Source organism: Anastrepha obliqua, chromosome 1 (genome assembly GCF_027943255.1).
Source record: "Anastrepha obliqua isolate idAnaObli1 chromosome 1, idAnaObli1_1.0, whole genome shotgun sequence".
In the NCBI taxonomy this organism is placed as follows: domain Eukaryota; kingdom Metazoa; phylum Arthropoda; class Insecta; order Diptera; family Tephritidae; genus Anastrepha; species Anastrepha obliqua.
The window spans coordinates 1,748,178-1,770,397 of NC_072892.1; the positions used below are offsets into that span (position 1 = coordinate 1,748,178).

The 22,220-nt window shown below is 37.5% G+C and overlaps 1 protein-coding gene across 1 annotated transcript in view; it reads left to right on the forward strand.

Annotated features, from left to right (window-relative positions):
• The first annotated feature begins 463 nt into the window (after window positions 1-463).
• Window positions 464-22,220, forward strand: part of LOC129253036 (modular serine protease-like) — a 38,471-nt gene continuing 16,714 nt past the window's right edge. Inside the window, exon 1 of the mRNA XM_054891263.1 lies at window positions 464-695. Within this exon, the coding sequence (XP_054747238.1) occupies window positions 626-695 (70 nt within the window). The 5' untranslated portion in view covers window positions 464-625. The remainder of the gene's footprint in view (window positions 696-22,220) is intronic.

A 22,220-nucleotide genomic window follows, 5' to 3' on the forward strand; every position in this document is an offset into this window, starting at 1 on the left:
GGTTAAATTGAAAATTCGAAAAAAATCTGTACAAAGAGACATATGCATACATATGTACTAATAAATGTATGCGATTTTATTTTGTAAGAGAATCTTAAAAATAATTTTTAGTGTTATCAAGAAAGTCGAGAGTGTATTTGTATACATATACATATAGACATATATTATTGGCACGAGCACCATTTGTCGGTTATTTTTGGCCGAGCTCTTCCTCCAATATGTGGTGGCCGTCTTGATGTTGTTCCTCAAATATAGAGATCTAGAGATTTACGCCGCCTCCAATGGCAGTTGGTTTTTAATGAGCGAGGATTCGAACTGGAGCCCTACCGAATGCTAGTCACGCACAACGTTATGCGGTCATGGCAGCCAAATGTCCAAGTATGTATGCATACACATTTACCCTTAAACGGCAATACAACATCGTCATGCCGAGCAATCGAAGTTTCAGTTGCATACTGCGAGCTTAAAGAAGGCAAAGCTTTGTTCGGTAACGGATGAACGCTATTTATACAGGCCGAAAGTAATCCAAAAAGTGCATATACAAATTTAATACAAACGAAGACGTTTGTAAAACTAAAAGTGTCCAGTTTTAAGTTTTTCAACGCAGCAACTAAAACTAAGAAAAATGTTAAAAGAAACTATTTCAATAATGATTCTAAGTGTGATGTTCTACGGTATTCGATGTCAAGACTCGGGTAAAAAAAATGTTGTTAATAAAAATTTGGTCAAAGTAAAAACTACTATCTATAAAATATTAACTAAACTCATAAAAAGTTTGCCATAACCAATTAAGTAGAAGGTGATAATCAGTATCGTAGTCTTGCATTGCTTTTTGGGAATGTCCCAACTTTCCAGCTGCTTAACAAACATTACGATGGAGACTGCAGTAGTGCGGCATTCTATACTGTTTTATGTAAAAGCCATTCATTTTATTCTTAACTAATTGAGTGTTTTAATGCTTAATGTCTTTTTTCTCATCGAGTTAATAAAGCTCAGGTTTGATAAATAAAAATTTGGTGGCTTCAAAACTATGGCAAGACTACAGTAAGAATGTACTTTTTGTTCAACTATTTTCAAGGCAGGTAATACCAGTGTGAGGAAAAGTTGCATACAACACTTAAATTTACGTACAAATCCTAACTACACCGACAAACCTTTAGGGAGGGAGATATAAATATATTTTCCGATAGTCAAGCTGCGATTAAGGGCCCGTCGTCGCCATGTTGCAGCTCTCTACTGGACCACTCCTGTAAGGTGAAGTTGTAACGTCTCAAACGTGAAGGAAACATTTCTGTTATTTTTGTTCTAGGCATGGTAGCATAGAGGGAAATAAATTTGCAGATGAGCTTGCCAGCAAGGCGCTGATAGAACCGGTTTCTGCTGTCCCGATCTCAGAGATTGGTGTCCTTGACCGTTGTTGAAGGGACTATTTAGGAAATAGTATTGAGCCACACAATAAAAAATCAGCAGATATCGGATTTCTATAGCAGCATGAATTTTTCATCTTTGCTTTGCTCAGAATTTGATAGACTAATTATTATGCTTGCACGAAACACCAAAATGATGGAAAGGATTGTTTCTAATAGCGGTCGGTACCCCTCGGCAGGTAATGGCAAATCTCCGAAAGTATTTGGGCCATGAAAAAACTTCACGTAAAAACTCAACTGCCGTTTGGAGGTTGTATAAAAGTGTTGTGCACACCACAAATTGGAGGATTAGCTCCGCCAAATATCCAGCATGTAAGCACCAATTATATACATATAGGGTGTTTTTTAAGAGCTTGAGAACTTCAAATGACAATACAAAACATAAATATTGTTGAAATGCATGTTTTTATTATAATCAGGTAGGTAATTTCATGGCTTTATTTTTTGAAGATGATATCCGGCATATGGCCGCCGCGGCTACCAGTTATATGGTCCATTTAATCAGCCCAATTTTTGACTGCTTTTTCTAATAAATCTGGAGCAGATTTAAAAAACTTATCAGAAAAAATATTTTCCCCTAATATTTCAAATTGACGAAAATTATCATACGTACATTCCCAAGCCATTTGAACAGTTCTTCAAATTCATGTTCATAAAGGAGATCTCCCATGTTTCGCAAAGTCAAGTGATGGTATGCGAAAAATGCACTACAAGACTTAGTACAATTTTTAATTAGGATGACATGGGAACCGCGAGCCACTACCGGTAGAATTTGGAGCAAATCACTGCACATTAAAATTGTCCAAATATTAATTTTTGTCTTGCACAGCACTCAGTATGAGCGAACAAATTTACTACTGCAATCTTATTAAAAAAATAAGTCGCTCATCAAATCAGCATCTCATCTAACATTTGATTTTCCGCGCATTTTTTGTGTTAGCGTCGAAAATGTAAAGTTGCGCTTAGTGCGGCGATCGGCCATCCGCAGTCGATATTGAGGCGTCAGAAATTTGATATGGTGGGTTTCACCTAAAACTGCCTCGCCCAATTTAGCTTCTGAACTCACCTTGGCTAAATATGAATGATATGGCCAGATATTTTCAAAATAGTTTTTCGACCTGTTTTTAATTGAGGTATTTGAAGAGGAAAGACCACAAAAAGCTCTTTAAAAAAATTGTGTGTGTTAGTGGTGGCAAATTAACTTTGCCATTGTGGCAATAATACGGCAATATATGTCTGCAATTTCTCTGGTGAATATTTAAATAAATTATTTAAATCGTCACTTACATTATGCCATATATTTCTTATTTTATTTCTTGAAATTCTTTTCTGATTTTTATTTTGCAGTTTCTCAACCACACCAGTAATGGTGTCACAATACATTTCTATTTTTTTTATTTACCTAAAAAATCCACTAACAAAATCTACGTACAATTTGAATGCAGTTTTGATGAATAAAATTTTCCAAAAAGCGTTACTACCGTCAGCTGTGAAGATATTTAGAAGACTAGCCAACCATGAATTTTACAGGAGGACAACGATCCCAAGCATCGAAGCCAAATGGATCCCGAGTGGGCACAAGAAAATGGGATTAAAATATTGAATTCACTTCTACAGTCGTCCGATGTCAATCCAATTGAAAAAATGTTAAGTAAAAGTTAAGCAGAAACTCAAAGGAAAACAAATGTCGAAATGAACCATTAGAGAGATGGTAGAGGATTGAATCTTGCTTATGAATCCATTTGAGATATTTTAGTAAATGATTTGGGCTTGCGCCGTTTTGCTGCAAAGTTGGTTCCAAAGCACTCAATTTCACTTGACTGGACTTGGACTTGAATTTTATATCAAAAAAGGGCCCGCGTTATTAACGCCAAAGACATGATTTTCAAGGTTGAATCCGGCCCAACATTCATTAAACGCATCATTACTGGATACGAGCCTTGGGTTTATGAGTACAACACGCAATCGAGACATCAGGCGAGTGGGTGGAGAGCTCCGAATGAACTAAGACCAAAACAATCAAGTCGTTTTCAGTCAAAAAAGGAGGCGATGCTCAAGGATTTTATTGATTACAACGGCATTGTACACTACAACTTTCGCCAGAAGCTCAGACTGTTAACAAAGGCTATTATGAGACATTAACGTGAAGCAATTTGCCAACAAAAAAGGAATCGGTGGGAAAACAACTTGTGGATTTTGCACCACGATGACGCACCGTCGCAGAGTGCCATCATCATGAATTTAGTCAGTGGATTTTTGACCAGAAACGAAACGAATACCATCCAACAAGCTAACTTCAATGCGTTGTAGCTGATGAGGACTAGTTTGAAGGCGATAATATAACTTTTTAGGAATAAACTTGTGTCTTGAATTTTTCTAATATATTCCAGGAAGTTTTTGCTTAATGTGGCTACGTATTTATGATCAACTTAATGAGCTGAACGTCATATTCTCGAAGATGAACGGTCCAATCACGCTGCCAGTTGGAAATTTATAACGAACAATGTAACTAGATCAATGCACGCGCCGTTAAAGAACCACTTCTGTAAACTCAGTTCAGAATTCGGCAATTTGTTGTATTGACATAGGCATTAGGTTAGCAGGCAAATCTCAATGAGAATCAATGAGTTTTGAAATTGCCTCCGGAAAACGCGTCTAGAAAATCCCAGACTTTCAGTGGAGGACTTAGGTTTTTCTTTGCTTGTGTGTTCTGTAAGAAATAGCTGGATAAAAGCTAGTTCGGGTGTTTAATGTTACTGGTCAAGACGAAATATTTGCATGGGTAAATAAATAACTTCGCGAAGTTTTTTAACCTTTCACAAGAAAAATGAAACATTCTTAACATTTTTAGCAAATAATCAGGCACATTCTTTGACTGTTATCACTGCTATGCGCATTTCTGTATAAGTCACATTTCTCGTAAAATGCTGCAAATAACGCTTGAGCTTGAAAAGCCATTGTTAAGCTTCACGAGAAATCATTGGCAAATAAAATTAATAACAATTTAAATTTCATTGCGACAAATAAAATTAATATAATATAAAGGACTTTACAAAAAATGTTTTATGAAACTGTCGAAATGTGCGTCAACTTTGTTGTGCCGCCAAAAGAAAGTTATTTTGCTTCTTGAGGTTGCCCAATATTATCTTTTACCCTCTTTTTGCCTCTGCTACACTTAGGTCATCTGTTTAATTTTCTCATTCAGTGGAGGACTTAGGTTTTTCTTTGCTTGTGTGTTCTGTAAGAAATAGCTGGATAAAAGCTAGTTCGGGTGCTTAATGTTACTGGTCAAGACGAAATATTTGCATGGGTAAATAAATAACTTCGCGAAGTTTTTTAACCTTTCACAAGAAAAATGAAACATTCTTAACATTTTTAGCAAATAATCAGGCACATTCTTTGACTGTTATCACTGCTATGCGCATTTCTGTATAAGTCACATTTCTCGTAAAATGCTGCAGATAACGCTTGAGCTTGAAAAGCCATTGTTAAGCTTCACGAGAAATCATTGGCAAATAAAATTAATAACAATTTAAATTTCATTGCGACAAATAAAATTAATATAATATAAAGGACTTTAAAAAAATGTTTTATGAAACTGTCGAAATGTGCGTCAACTTTGTTGTGCCGCCAAAAGAAAGTTATTTTGCTTCTTGGGGTTGCCCAATATTATCTTTTACCCTCTTTTTGCCTCTGCTACACTTAGGTCATCTGTTTAATTTTCTCATATTTCTTAGTAGGACAAAATAAAATTAAAGAATAAACAAGTGGCCAAAGCAACAGTTACGTGCGTGCACCACGAGGCCATTCAGTGACTGTCAATTGTTTTATTCATTAAGTGTGTAGTTCGCGCCTTTTTTGAGATTTGAGTTTGTGTGATAGGGCAGATAATTATATGAGGGTTACTATTTATATATCCGACCTTGGGCATTTCTAGTTTTTTCAGGCGCCATCTGACGTTCCTATTGAAGAGTTTGATATGTGTAACTATAAACACAACCAGAACGTTTTGTTGTGTGCCATTTTAGTGTTGATTACAGTGGCTCTTAAAATACCGATCCCAAGTCTGCTAGACATCGATAACGCGTTCTGGTAAGAGCACAACAGTGGTAGAAGAGGTTCAACGCTCTTCATCTCCTCCTCATTCCTGAATAAACTTAGCTGCAGCTGCAGCACTTCTGAGTGGATGCCGCTCCCGAACTAATTTTTTAGTTTTACGACATCAATCACTGAGTTTATTGATTTCCTTTAATTCTTTTTGCATAGTATGCTGAGAATTTCTTTCGTTTGCAAATAAAAAACTAATTTTTTATATCTATTTTTATTTAAAATAATCGCAAAATGACGTCACAAAGCAAATCGTATGTAATTTTTTACTATTGCAATAGGAGAAGTACTGCGTGTAATTTTTGAAGTGAAACTTCTTAGGCGTCGATGGGCGAGCGAGAATGGAGAGTAAAATTTCAAGGCCATGCAACGTTTTAGGAATTTTCGTTCCGCGAGAGAGAAAAAAGATATAACGTAGAGGAAAAGGAGAGAGAGAGCTTTGCCTTATATATATTTTATGATGAGTTTTTGTTATACAGTACAATAGTTCAAACTGTTCGGGGCCACCGCGACTATTTCAGACTGTTCAGCACTAGAATGATGGCCGCTACGGCTGTGCCTATTAATGCATTTTGTTCTTGTACTCGTTAGGTATAGAATTTTAGCTTTGGACGACATACGCATTTAGAGGAATAGAGTGAGTGCCCTGTGAGTGCGGTTATATGTACATGCGTATGTGTATATTAATAAGCATTGTTTTGCTCGAAATTCAGAATACAAGTATATACGTACATAGGCTAGGGCATCAAATGTGCATACGCACATACAAATATGTACATGCATATGCAAAAGATAATTGTTTTAGCATTTGTTAGGCAGGAATTTGATCATTAGGATATTTACTCCCTAGTTGCTGCATGAATTTCAAAGTTTTATACTACCTAGAAAATGCATACATATATAATTCCCTGTAGTAAAATGTAATTTGAAAAAAATGCAGGTCATAGTTGCTGCAGTGCGTATGCACATGCAATGAACTTTGGCATACAAGCATTTTTTTTTTTTTTTTTTTTTTTTTTTTTTTTTTTTATTATTATTTACATTGTAACTAGTTAATAAATTATAAACTAACGAACAATTTGGATTTAATTTTGTACAATACAACTAAATTTAAAGATACTCTGCATCAGGACTGCAGGGAAATGGGCTACTGCGTGAGTTGGTGCGGTTTTTTTCGTTTCAGCCTTTCTTTCCATTTAACGGGGTCAATTAGGGCTGAGGCTTCGCTATTTACATGGTGGCGTAGTCTTTCCATATGAGACTTAGCGTTGATGTTGATCGAAGTGGCAACTGATTCGATGCCAAGGTCGCGTTCGATATCGGTGTTACGGACGTACCAAGGTGCATTAACAGCGCATCGTAGTACCTTATTTTGGAATCTTTGTATGGATTTTATGTTGGTTGAGCTTGAGCAGCCCCATAACTGGATCCCATATGTCCAAATTGGTTTAAGCACCTGCTTATATAAAAGAATTTTATTGTATAGGGATAAGGCTGATTGGTTGCCCATAAGCCAGTACATATTTCTAAATCTGATATCTAACTCTTCTCTTTTCTTTTTAACGTGAGCATTCCATCTAAGCTTGGTATCTAGTGTCATACCTAAGTATTTGGCGGTGTTGTGATGCGGGATTTGTACGCCGTTTATATGTAGTGGCAGATATTTGATTTTCTTCTGTGTGAAGTCTAAATGAACCGATTTTGTTTCGTTTAGTTTTATGCGCCATTTAATGGTCCACTCGGAGATTTTATTTAAATAAATTTGAAGGTTTTTGATTGAGTCAATCTGAGTTTCTCCTACCGATAAGATGGCTGTGTCGTCAGCAAAAGTTGCTGTGGAGCAATTTATGTCAATAGGTAGATCACACGTAAAAAGAATATAAAGAATGGGCCCCAGCACGCTGCCCTGTGGGACGCCAGCTTTAATTTCCTTAAGTTCGGAATATGTGTCTTCGTATTTTATTCGGAAAAAACGATCGGATAAGTACGATTTTAGAACATTAAAATATTGTATTGGTAGAAGCGCATTTATTTTGTTGAGGAGCCCAATGTGGCAAACTTTGTCAAAGGCTTTAGACACGTCGAGAAAGACAGCAGAGCATACCTTTTTTTCCTCAAAGGCGTTTTCAATGATGCGAGTAATTCTGTGCACTTGATCGATGGTAGAATGTTTTGTGCGAAAACCAAATTGATGCACTGGTATTATATTTCTTTGCTTAATAATTATGTTGAGACGTTTGGCTAAAAGCTTTTCCATCAGTTTTGATATAATTGGTAGGAGCGAGATAGGCCGATAAGATGTGACATCATGCGCTGGCTTCCCTGGTTTATTAAACATAATTATTTCAGCAGTTTTCCAATATATTGAGATATGGTGCAATTTGAATGTGGCGTTCATTATTTCAGTAAACCTAGATACCGTGCATTGAGGAAGTTGTTTTAAAATTTCAGCAGTTATAAGATCATACCCAGGCGCTTTTTTTGATTTTAGTTTATTTATTTCACCAAGCAATTCGGAATCCGTAACAAGGGGAATTTCGGCATCAGTTTCATAGGTAAGTGGCTGCATTCCGGCTATCCTCGACGTGTCATATGGCTTAAAGATGCCCTCGAGGTACTCAGCAAAAACATTAGCTTTTTCTTTACTGCTTTTGGCCCAAGAACTGTCTTCTTTTTTGATTGGTGGGTACTGTGTTACTGGCTGTGAAAAGTTGTTTGTACATTTCCAGAGCGAGTAATCAGTGCTGCGTTCGTTCGATAAGCTCTTTAGATACGTACTCAGAGATCTGTTTTTAAAATCTTTTATTTTCCTGGAAATTTCTTTCGTAATTTTATTTAGTCGTTTTTTGTCGGAGGGAGATCTTGTTTGCTGCCATCGTCTTCGTATTTTGCGTTTTTCTGCGACCATATCTTTAATATCTTTGGTATATTTATGACCTGATGTGACAAACTTTTTTTCCGAAGTGCTACTCCAGGCTGCCAGTTGTATAAGGTTAGATAATCTTAATATTTCATCATCTAAATCGGAAGTGTTGGTAATTTCTGCATTGTGATTATCCGCGGTTAAAACGTTCCTAAAATATTCCCAATCCGTATATTTATTTGTTAGCGTAAATGGAAATTTCTTGATAAGCGCATTTTCATATAATGTTAATAAAATTGGAGAATGATCCGAGTTCATATCCAACCCGTTTTCTATGCTGATATAATTAGCTGATATTTTTTTGGCAATGAAAAAATCGATTAGGTCGGGTATTTTTTGTGAATCCGTTGGCCAGTATGTTGGAGTCCCAGTAGAAAATGTTATACATCCAGTCTGTTGAAGAGCTTTGCATAATTCTCTACCTTTTGTGGTGGTTAATCTCGAGCCCCAGTGTGTGTGCTTCGCATTGAAGTCACCGCCCATTAAAAATCGGTTGTCGTGACTATTAATTAGCTCTATGTATTGGTCGCATTTGATCTGATGTTTTGGGGGACTATAGACTGCAGTGACTGATAAATTCCTATCACTCTCCACTGTTACGGTTATTGCTTGAAATTCAGGTATAGAGATGCTGCCTTCTTCGTAATGCTTTATATTGTTTCTTATAATAATAGCAGCGCCTCCTCGTGCGGCGTTGTTTGGGTGAATTGAATGGTATGTATTGTAGTTTTTGAATTTGATATATGACTGCTTGGTAAAGTGCGTCTCAGATATTAGGCAGATGTCGATTTTTTCGGTTTCTAAAATCATTTCCAGCTCGCTTTGATGTTTAAACAAGCCGTTTGCATTCCATAGCATTATTTTTAAAAATTTAGTCATTTTTATTCAACTAGGTGTAGTGTTTTTTCGATCTTCTGCAATCTCTTTTCTAGAGCAGTCATATACTCGTTTTGTGTCGTTATTTTTTCCAATATTTGTTGTAGTATATTAGCGTTTTCCGAGTGATTGTTTCCTTTTACTACCTGTGAGAATGTGGGTCGTTTAAGTGGTGTAGTATTGTTTTGCAGAATTGGTTTGCTGGTAAGGTTATTTGGGTAGCTACCTATAATATTTTTATTTAAAATTTTGCCTTGAGTACTATTTATATTATTTTTTATTTTTGAGCCAGTTCGTTGATCGCGTATCTTTTGTAGTTCTTTGGCAACAACACATCCCCTGTAGTTCGCAGGATGGGACTCACCACAATTGCAGCATTTTGGTTGTTGTTGTTCAAGCTTTGTGCATTCAATCGTTTTATGCTTCCCTGCGCATTTGACACACCTTGGTTGTTTGCCATAGGCATACAAACATAACTAACATAATATACATATTTATCTATATATTGAGCAACACTTACTTGTATGCTCTATGAATTCTCGTCTAAAATTATTTTTGTAAATTTTGTCTATTTGTATTCTCTGCAAATGAACGGTCCAATCACGCTGCCAGTCGGAAATTCATAACAAACAATGCAACTTTATCAATGCACGCGCCGTTAAAGAACCACTTCTGTAAACTCAGTTCAGAATTCGGCAATTTGTTGTATTGACATAGGCATTAGGTTAGCAGGCAAATCTCAATGAGAATCAATGAGTTTTGAAATTGCCTCCGGAAAACGCGTCTAGAAAATCCCAGACTTTCAGTGGAGGACTTAGGTTTTTCTTTGCTTGTGTGTTCTGTAAGAAATAGCTGGATAAAAGCTAGTTCGGGTGCTTAATGTTACTGGTCAAGACGAAATATTTGCATGGGTAAATAAATAACTTCGCGAAGTTTTTTAACCTTTCACAAGAAAAATGAAACATTCTTAATATTTTTAGCAAATAATCAGGCACATTCTTTGACTGGTATCACTGCTATGTGCATTTCTGTGTAAGTCACATTTCTCGTGAAATGCTGCAGATAACGCTTGAGCTTGAAAAGCCATTGTTAAGCTTCACGAGAAATCATTGGCAATTAAAAATAATAACAATTTAAATTTCATTGCGACAAATAAAATTAATATATTGTAATATAAAGGACTTTACAAAAAATGTTTTATGAAACTGTCGAAATGTTAGTCAACTTTATTGTGCCGCCAAAAGAAAGTTATTTTGCTTCTTGGGGTTGCCCAATATTATCTTTTACCCTCTTTTTGCCTCTGCTACACTAAGGTCATCTGTTTAATTTTCTCATATTTCTTAGTAGGACAAAATAAAATTACAGAATAAACAAGTGGCCAAAGCAACAGTTACGTGCGTGCACCACGAGGCCATTCAGTGACTGTCAATTGTTTTATTCATTAAGTGTGTAGTTCGCGCCTTTTTTGAGATTTGAGTTTGTGTGATAGGGCAGATAATTATATGAGGGTTACTATTTATATATCCGACCTTGGGCATTTCTAGTTTTTTCAGGCGCCATCTGACGTTCCTATTGAAGAGTTTGATATGTGTAACTATAAACACAACCAGAACGTTTTGTTGTGTGCCATTTTAGTGTTGATTACAGTGGCTCTTAAAATACCGATCCCAAGTCTGCTAGACATCGATAACGCGTTCTGGTAAGAGCACAACAGTGGTAGAAGAGGTTCAACGCTCTTCATCTCCTCCTCATTCCTGAATAAACTTAGCTGCAGCTGCAGCACTTCTGAGTGGATGCCGCTCCCGAACTAATTTTTTAGTTTTACGACATCAATCACTGAGTTTATTGATTTCCTTTAATTCTTTTTGCATAGTATGCTGAGAATTTCTTTCGTTTGCAAATAAAAAACTAATTTTTTATATCTATTTTTATTTAAAATAATCGCAAAATGACGTCACAAAGCAAATCGTATGTAATTTTTTACTATTGCAATAGGAGAAGTACTGCGTGTAATTTTTGAAGTGAAACTTCTTAGGCGTCGATGGGCGAGCGAGAATGGAGAGTAAAATTTCAAGGCCATGCAACGTTTTAGGAATTTTCGTTCCGCGAGAGAGAAAAAAGATATAACGTAGAGGAAAAGGAGAGAGAGAGCTTTGCCTTATATATATTTTATGATGAGTTTTTGTTATACAGTACAATAGTTCAAACTGTTCGGGGCCACCGCGACTATTTCAGACTGTTCAGCACTAGAATGATGGCCGCTACGGCTGTGCCTATTAATGCATTTTGTTCTTGTACTCGTTAGGTATAGAATTTTAGCTTTGGACGACATACGCATTTAGAGGAATAGAGTGAGTGCCCTGTGAGTGCGGTTATATGTACATGCGTATGTGTATATTAATAAGCATTGTTTTGCTCGAAATTCAGAATACAAGTATATACGTACATAGGCTAGGGCATCAAATGTGCATACGCACATACAAATATGTACATGCATATGCAAAAGATAATTGTTTTAGCATTTGTTAGGCAGGAATTTGATCATTAGGATATTTACTCCCTAGTTGCTGCATGAATTTCAAAGTTTTATACTACCTAGAAAATGCATACATATATAATTCCCTGTAGTAAAATGTAATTTGAAAAAAATGCAGGTCATAGTTGCTGCAGTGCGTATGCACATGCAATGAACTTTGGCATACAAGCATTTTTTTTTTTTTTTTTTTTTTTTTTTTTTTTTTTATTATTATTTACATTGTAACTAGTTAATAAATTATAAACTAACGAACAATTTGGATTTAATTTTGTACAATACAACTAAATTTAAAGATACTCTGCATCAGGACTGCAGGGAAATGGGCTACTGCGTGAGTTGGTGCGGTTTTTTTCGTTTCAGCCTTTCTTTCCATTTAACGGGGTCAATTAGGGCTGAGGCTTCGCTATTTACATGGTGGCGTAGTCTTTCCATATGAGACTTAGCGTTGATGTTGATCGAAGTGGCAACTGATTCGATGCCAAGGTCGCGTTCGATATCGGTGTTACGGACGTACCAAGGTGCATTAACAGCGCATCGTAGTACCTTATTTTGGAATCTTTGTATGGATTTTATGTTGGTTGAGCTTGAGCAGCCCCATAACTGGATCCCATATGTCCAAATTGGTTTAAGCACCTGCTTATATAAAAGAATTTTATTGTATAGGGATAAGGCTGATTGGTTGCCCATAAGCCAGTACATATTTCTAAATCTGATATCTAACTCTTCTCTTTTCTTTTTAACGTGAGCATTCCATCTAAGCTTGGTATCTAGTGTCATACCTAAGTATTTGGCGGTGTTGTGATGCGGGATTTGTACGCCGTTTATATGTAGTGGCAGATATTTGATTTTCTTCTGTGTGAAGTCTAAATGAACCGATTTTGTTTCGTTTAGTTTTATGCGCCATTTAATGGTCCACTCGGAGATTTTATTTAAATAAATTTGAAGGTTTTTGATTGAGTCAATCTGAGTTTCTCCTACCGATAAGATGGCTGTGTCGTCAGCAAAAGTTGCTGTGGAGCAATTTATGTCAATAGGTAGATCACACGTAAAAAGAATATAAAGAATGGGCCCCAGCACGCTGCCCTGTGGGACGCCAGCTTTAATTTCCTTAAGTTCGGAATATGTGTCTTCGTATTTTATTCGGAAAAAACGATCGGATAAGTACGATTTTAGAACATTAAAATATTGTATTGGTAGAAGCGCATTTATTTTGTTGAGGAGCCCAATGTGGCAAACTTTGTCAAAGGCTTTAGACACGTCGAGAAAGACAGCAGAGCATACCTTTTTTTCCTCAAAGGCGTTTTCAATGATGCGAGTAATTCTGTGCACTTGATCGATGGTAGAATGTTTTGTGCGAAAACCAAATTGATGCACTGGTATTATATTTCTTTGCTTAATAATTATGTTGAGACGTTTGGCTAAAAGCTTTTCCATCAGTTTTGATATAATTGGTAGGAGCGAGATAGGCCGATAAGATGTGACATCATGCGCTGGCTTCCCTGGTTTATTAAACATAATTATTTCAGCAGTTTTCCAATATATTGAGATATGGTGCAATTTGAATGTGGCGTTCATTATTTCAGTAAACCTAGATACCGTGCATTGAGGAAGTTGTTTTAAAATTTCAGCAGTTATAAGATCATACCCAGGCGCTTTTTTTGATTTTAGTTTATTTATTTCACCAAGCAATTCGGAATCCGTAACAAGGGGAATTTCGGCATCAGTTTCATAGGTAAGTGGCTGCATTCCGGCTATCCTCGACGTGTCATATGGCTTAAAGATGCCCTCGAGGTACTCAGCAAAAACATTAGCTTTTTCTTTACTGCTTTTGGCCCAAGAACTGTCTTCTTTTTTGATTGGTGGGTACTGTGTTACTGGCTGTGAAAAGTTGTTTGTACATTTCCAGAGCGAGTAATCAGTGCTGCGTTCGTTCGATAAGCTCTTTAGATACGTACTCAGAGATCTGTTTTTAAAATCTTTTATTTTCCTGGAAATTTCTTTCGTAATTTTATTTAGTCGTTTTTTGTCGGAGGGAGATCTTGTTTGCTGCCATCGTCTTCGTATTTTGCGTTTTTCTGCGACCATATCTTTAATATCTTTGGTATATTTATGACCTGATGTGACAAACTTTTTTTCCGAAGTGCTACTCCAGGCTGCCAGTTGTATAAGGTTAGATAATCTTAATATTTCATCATCTAAATCGGAAGTGTTGGTAATTTCTGCATTGTGATTATCCGCGGTTAAAACGTTCCTAAAATATTCCCAATCCGTATATTTATTTGTTAGCGTAAATGGAAATTTCTTGATAAGCGCATTTTCATATAATGTTAATAAAATTGGAGAATGATCCGAGTTCATATCCAACCCGTTTTCTATGCTGATATAATTAGCTGATATTTTTTTGGCAATGAAAAAATCGATTAGGTCGGGTATTTTTTGTGAATCCGTTGGCCAGTATGTTGGAGTCCCAGTAGAAAATGTTATACATCCAGTCTGTTGAAGAGCTTTGCATAATTCTCTACCTTTTGTGGTGGTTAATCTCGAGCCCCAGTGTGTGTGCTTCGCATTGAAGTCACCGCCCATTAAAAATCGGTTGTCGTGACTATTAATTAGCTCTATGTATTGGTCGCATTTGATCTGATGTTTTGGGGGACTATAGACTGCAGTGACTGATAAATTCCTATCACTCTCCACTGTTACGGTTATTGCTTGAAATTCAGGTATAGAGATGCTGCCTTCTTCGTAATGCTTTATATTGTTTCTTATAATAATAGCAGCGCCTCCTCGTGCGGCGTTGTTTGGGTGAATTGAATGGTATGTATTGTAGTTTTTGAATTTGATATATGACTGCTTGGTAAAGTGCGTCTCAGATATTAGGCAGATGTCGATTTTTTCGGTTTCTAAAATCATTTCCAGCTCGCTTTGATGTTTAAACAAGCCGTTTGCATTCCATAGCATTATTTTTAAAAATTTAGTCATTTTTATTCAACTAGGTGTAGTGTTTTTTCGATCTTCTGCAATCTCTTTTCTAGAGCAGTCATATACTCGTTTTGTGTCGTTATTTTTTCCAATATTTGTTGTAGTATATTAGCGTTTTCCGAGTGATTGTTTCCTTTTACTACCTGTGAGAATGTGGGTCGTTTAAGTGGTGTAGTATTGTTTTGCAGAATTGGTTTGCTGGTAAGGTTATTTGGGTAGCTACCTATAATATTTTTATTTAAAATTTTGCCTTGAGTACTATTTATATTATTTTTTATTTTTGAGCCAGTTCGTTGATCGCGTATCTTTTGTAGTTCTTTGGCAACAACACATCCCCTGTAGTTCGCAGGATGGGACTCACCACAATTGCAGCATTTTGGTTGTTGTTGTTCAAGCTTTGTGCATTCAATCGTTTTATGCTTCCCTGCGCATTTGACACACCTTGGTTGTTTGCCATAGGCATACAAACATAACTAACATAATATACATATTTATCTATATATTGAGCAACACTTACTTGTATGCTCTATGAATTCTCGTCTAAAATTATTTTTGTAAATTTTGTCTATTTGTATTCTCTGCAAATGAACGGTCCAATCACGCTGCCAGTCGGAAATTCATAACAAACAATGCAACTTTATCAATGCACGCGCCGTTAAAGAACCACTTCTGTAAACTCAGTTCAGAATTCGGCAATTTGTTGTATTGACATAGGCATTAGGTTAGCAGGCAAATCTCAATGAGAATCAATGAGTTTTGAAATTGCCTCCGGAAAACGCGTCTAGAAAATCCCAGACTTTCAGTGGAGGACTTAGGTTTTTCTTTGCTTGTGTGTTCTGTAAGAAATAGCTGGATAAAAGCTAGTTCGGGTGCTTAATGTTACTGGTCAAGACGAAATATTTGCATGGGTAAATAAATAACTTCGCGAAGTTTTTTAACCTTTCACAAGAAAAATGAAACATTCTTAATATTTTTAGCAAATAATCAGGCACATTCTTTGACTGGTATCACTGCTATGTGCATTTCTGTGTAAGTCACATTTCTCGTGAAATGCTGCAGATAACGCTTGAGCTTGAAAAGCCATTGTTAAGCTTCACGAGAAATCATTGGCAATTAAAAATAATAACAATTTAAATTTCATTGCGACAAATAAAATTAATATATTGTAATATAAAGGACTTTACAAAAAATGTTTTATGAAACTGTCGAAATGTTAGTCAACTTTATTGTGCCGCCAAAAGAAAGTTATTTTGCTTCTTGGGGTTGCCCAATATTATCTTTTACCCTCTTTTTGCCTCTGCTACACTAAGGTCATCTGTTTAATTTTCTCATATTTCTTAGTAGGACAAAATAAAATTACAGAATAAACAAGTGGCCAAAGCAACAGTTATGTACGTGCGTGCACCACGAGGCCATTCAGTGACTGTCAATTGTTTTATTCATTAAGTGTGTAGTTCGCGCCTTTTTTGAGATTTGAATTTGTGTGATAGGGCAGATAATTATATGAGGGTTACTATTTATACAAGAATGATAGAAACAAGATTGCGCCCATCAGAGCGTACGTGACGTCACGTTTGCTGAGTTGTGCAGTATTGCCAACCATTTACTCTTCGCAATAAATTTAGTGCTTTTTTATACCGAAAATGCGAAAATTTTGAAGTTTCGTGTTTGTTTCTTTTTGCGTTTAATTTAAAGCTACTGAAACTTTAAGTTAAAAAAAACTGTATTATTATACAAAAGAAGGTTAAAAAAGGCCACTCTGAGAAGATTTTAGTGCTAATGAAAATTAGTTGGTTCTTATAAAATGTGATATTTTGAAAGTGTGAATTAAATTTTTTGCTCCTTTTAAGGTTATGCAAGAATATTAAATGCCCCTCTCTTAACTCTTCTTAAGATTGAAAACATTTTTACACATTTTAAAAGGCTTTTGAATTTACTGAATGCGAATTAAAACCATAGAGGTGTAATCGTTTCTTCCGGTCATCAATCCTTAGTGAGACATAGGGCATTAAGAGTTATATTCATTGTAAAAATAAACAACAAAATACCAGAAAATACTAAAGAAATCATACTGACATTTTTACAAAAAGAGTACCTTATCTAGTTACATAACTTCAAATATAGCAAACAGGTCGTTCCCTTAACAAAAGAGTCTCGCTTAAAAAAACCTCATAAATTAAATTGTACATAAGCATGACACATTTATTTAAAAAAAACGCACATTTTAAAGACAATTTGTCACGCATACAAAGTTCTTTAAGTGATTCAATAAAAATTTGTTGGGTTATTTTCTTTGAATGGGCATTTCAATGCGTTTTTATATCCAAAGTTGGGCAACACTGCAGTAGCGAGAGAGAGATTTGACTGCCGAAAGCAGAAGAACACCAACAACACCTGCACTCGCGGGCAATGTCACCAGATGTTAAAAAAAAGTAAAGCTAAATAAAACTGAGTGAATTATTTAAATAATTATTAAAAAATGTATATTTTACAAAATTATAAACATGACATTTTAATTAGAACAACTAGAAAAATGTCATGAAGAAAGAACTAAAACTCCGAGACACAAAATAATAAAAATAACAAAAAAAAAAAAATGCTAAATCAAGTTACGAAAATGGTAATCTGGCCATACTGGAGCTAAAATCACGTAACTAGTTGTCAAATTCGCTGAGCGCAAAGTAACGGGACCACGATGGGCGCCATCTCATTATTCTTTGCATCATGCTATTTATATATCCGACCTTGGGCATTTCTAGTGTTTTCAGGCGCCGTCTGACGTTCCTATTGAAGAGTTTGATATGTATAACTATAAACACAACCAGAACGTTTTGTTGTGTGCCATTTTAGTGTTGATTACAGTGGCTCTTAAAATACCGATCCCAAGTCTGCTAGACATCGATAACGCATTCTGGTAAGAGCACAAACAGTGGTAGAAGAGGTTCAACGCTCTCCATCTCCTCCTCATTCCCGAATAAACTTAGCTGCAGCTGCAGCACTTCTGAGTGGATGCCGCTCCCGAACTAATTTCTTAGTTTTACGACATCAATCACTGAGTTTATTGATTTCCTTCAATTCTTTTTGCATAGTATGCTGAGAATTTCTTTCGTTTGCAAATAAAAAACTAATTTTTTATATCTATTTTTATTTAAAATAATCGCAAAATGACGTCACAAAGCAAATCGTATGTAATTTTTTACTATTGCAATAGGAGAAGTACTGCGTGTAATTTTTGAAGTGAAACTTCTTAGGCGTCGATGGGCGAGCGAGAATGGAGAGTAAAATTTCAAGGCCATGCAACGTTTTAGGAATTTTCGTTCCGCGAGAGAGAAAAAAGATATAACGTAGAGGAAAAGGAGAGAGAGAGCTATGCTTTAGATATATTTTATGATGAGTTTTTGTTATACAGTACAATAGTTCAAACTGTTCGGGGCCGCCGCGACTATTTCAGACTGTTCAGCACTAGAATGATGGCCGCTACGGCTGCGCCTATTAAAGCATTTTGTTCTTGTACTCGTTAGGTATAGAATTTTAGCTTTGGACGACATACGCATTTAGAAGAATAAAGTGAGTGCCCTGTGTGTGCGGTTATATGTACATGCGTATGTGTATATTAATAAGCATTGTTTTGCTGGAAATTCAGAATACAAGTATATACGTACATAGGCTAGGGCATCAAATGTGCATACGCACATACAAATATGTACATGCATATGCAAACTCAGTGAACCCTATAAACACCTAGAAGGCAATGGCTGGGCCTCTGATAATACTGGCAAGTCGTCAATCTGGAGCTGTGGGACAAATAGCTCCCGACTTATGAGCGTGAAGGCAGCTCGCGGATTTGTACGAGCGCGTATTGGGGAAACATACGTCTATAGCTGCTACCTACCACCCAGCTTAACTCTGACTGAAGCTACCAGCATCCTAGAGAATCTCGCCCAAGATATTAAAGACCATAGACCTGTGGTCGTAGCTGGTGAGTTTAACGCTTGGGCTGTGAACTGGGGATGCCCGCGAACAAGTCCAAGAGGTCAAGCTCTCTTGGAAACTTTCGCCATGTTAGACATAGTCCTTATGAACACAGGGAACCAGCAGACATTCCAAAAGGCAGGATCGGGATCGATAATAGACCTTACCTTCATGAGTCCCAACCTTGCTCGCTCGACGAAATGGTTTGTTAGCCAGCATTATACCCGGAGTGACCATCTCGCGATAATCTGCGAAATAAAGAAACATGACGAATCAAAGGTGCCATATACATACGACGCGAGATGCAGGGTCGACTCAATGGAGGCTGAAGTAATCGAAGTCATGCTGGCAGATGTAACACTCACTGGTGATGCAACTGAGAAGGCTACACAAACTATGAAGCACCTAACAAAAGCATGCGACGCAGCCATGTCTAAAACAAGGCCTAACAGACATAATAGTGAACCCGTTTACTGGTGGACAGCGGAGATTGCGGAATTGCGTAGCGAGTGCAACAGAGCAAGGCGAGTTTATCAACGTTCTAGGGGCACGCACAGTTTCCAAGGGAATCAGCTTCAGTATAAGCAAAAAAGGAAGGCCCTGAAAAAGGCAATTAAAGGGAGTAAACGACAATGTTTCCTCCAGCTATGTGACGAAGTCGATAGTAACCCTTGGGGACTCGGGTATAGGCTAGTCATGAAAAAACTAAAAGTTTTCAAGCCACTCCCAACAACGTGCCCGGCCACACTGCGTAATGTAGTTGAAACATTGTTCCCAGCACAAGATGCTCCTCGAGCCTATGATTTGGAAAAATGTTGTGAGGGAGACCAAAATATGCAGTTGACAGACAAAGATGAGCTCCTGACGATCACTAAACGGATCGAAAACAATAAAGCTCCTGGCCCAGACGGAGTCCCCAACGAGGCACTAAAAGTGGCAATTCGAAGCCATACCGACATTTTTGTAGATCTCTACAATACATGTCTAAAAGAAGGCACATTTCCAACTCAGTGGAAGTTACAGAAACTGGTGCTGATTCCAAAAGGATCTAAACCAGCGGAAGATCCTACAGGCTACCGCCCCCTTTGCATGCTCGACACCGCAGGTAAAATTCTAGAACGGTTGATCGCTAATCGTCTGGAGGCTGCCATTGATGACGCAGGCGGTCTATCATCCTCGCAATTCGGATTCCGCAAGGCTCGCTCAACCACAGATGCTGTAGTTGCGGTTAAAAGCATTGCGCAGAAGGCAATCGAAGGAACTCGGTGGTTATACGGTAGCAAGGAATACTGCCTAATGGCAACGCTAGACGTAAAGAATGCCTACAATACCGCGAACTGAAACCAGATTCTGATGGCGCTTGATTGCTTCCAGGTTCCAACGTATATACGAAAGATTACACTCAGCTATTTCACTGACAGAACCCTCCGCTATAATACCGATGCGGGTGTTAGGGAATATAAAATAACTGGCGGAGTTCCACAAGGCTCAGCCCTAGGCCCCTTGCTGTGGAATATTATGTATGATGGAGTCTTACGTCTCAGTTTACCCACAGGGTCCAAAATTATAGGGTTTGCTGACGATATCGCGGTTGTGGTCGTAGCTAAAGTCCTACAGCAAGCAGAAGCAACCTGCAACCAGGCTGTCGGCGTGGTAAAAGAATGGCTGCGCAAGAATGGCCTAACTCTTGCGGATCATAAGACGGAAGCAGTGCTCATTAGCAGCAGGAAGAAGGTGGAGTCGGCAAATATAATGGTGGGCGAAAATACCATAGGATCGAAACCGTTCATTAAATACCTGGGCGTATTAATCGACCATAGGCTGAACTTCAGAGATCACCTATCATACGCAAGCAGCAAAGCGGCAGAGGCAGTAACAGCACTGACGCGCATAATGATGAACACTAGAGGCCCTAGGCAAAACCGTAGGAGACTACTTAATACTGTGGCCTCATCGATTTTGCTGTATGCAGCTCCAGCATGGGCGGAAGCAACTAATTGCAGCTCATATGTGAGTTGTATGAAATCAGTGTATCGACTGAGTGCCCTCAGAGTGTGTTGCGCGTTTCGAACGGTATCAGAAGACACCATTATGGTTATTGCAGGACTACTCCCAATAAATTTAATGGCAAAAGAGTACGCTGAAGTTTACCAAAACAAAACTACTTCAGAACGACAGACAATACGCAAGGAAGCAAGAGAGCGTAGCTTGCGTTCATGGCAGGGAAGTTGGAGTTCGTCCCTGAACGGACTCTGGACGTACCGTCTGATTCCCTTAATAGCCAAATGGGTTAGCCGTAAGCATGGACAGTTAGACTATCATCTGACCCAAATACTGACGGGACATGGGTGTTTTAAATCCTATCTATATAGGTTTAAGCATGAAGACGACCCGTACTGTTCTCATTGTGCACCAGCTGTAGAAGACGCAGAACATGTTTTCTTTGTCTGTCCGCGATTTGTGTTCGAAAGGGAGGAATTAAGCACTAGGGTGGGGAAGCCAATTTCGGCTGATAACCTAGTCGATATTATGTTAGAGGCAGAAGAACATTGGTCCGCTGTATGTAATATGGCAAAAATAGTAATCTCCAAACTGCGTCGCGCTGAACAACAGCGCAGATCTTCATGAAGAGGCAATAGGCCGTTCCCCTTCCCGTCAAGTGATACTTGACGGTTGACGTCGCTGAACAACACAGCGCAAATTTTCAAGAATTGGCAATAGGCCGCTCCCCCTCCCGCGAAGTCATGCCTAACGGTTGTCCCGCGGTGGGAGGGAAACGGAGCTGGGGTGGGTTTTTAGTGGGTGAGTCGAAAGGCAAGTCCTACACTTTTCGGCTTTCAATGCTTTGTGCCACCTCCATAAAACAAAAAAAAAAAAAAAAAAAAAAAAAAAAAATATGCAAAAGATAATTGTTTTAGCATTTGTTAGGCAGGAATTTGATCATTAGGATATTTACTCCCTAGTTGCTGCATGAATTTCAAAGTTTTATACTACCTAGAAAATGCATACATATATAATTCCCTGTAGTAAAATGTAATTTGAAAAAAATGCAGGTCATGGTTGCTGCAGTGCGTATGCACATGCAATGAACTTTGGCATACAAACATAACTAACATAATATACACATTTATCTATATATTGAGCAACTCTTACTTGTATGCTCTATGAATTCTCGTCTAAAATTATTTTTGTAAATTTTGTCTATTTGTATTCTCTGCATATGTCGTGAATTTGTTTAGATATATATTATTTCTCTCTCTATCTCTCTCATTCTTTCTCGGGTCTCTCCCTCTCTCTTTGTCTGCCTTAAAAGTTTCACTTATGTTATGTGTACTACGGTACATGCCCTTTTTTATATGTAAATCGGCTAGGCAGGTAGGGCAAATGGTTATAGCTCCAT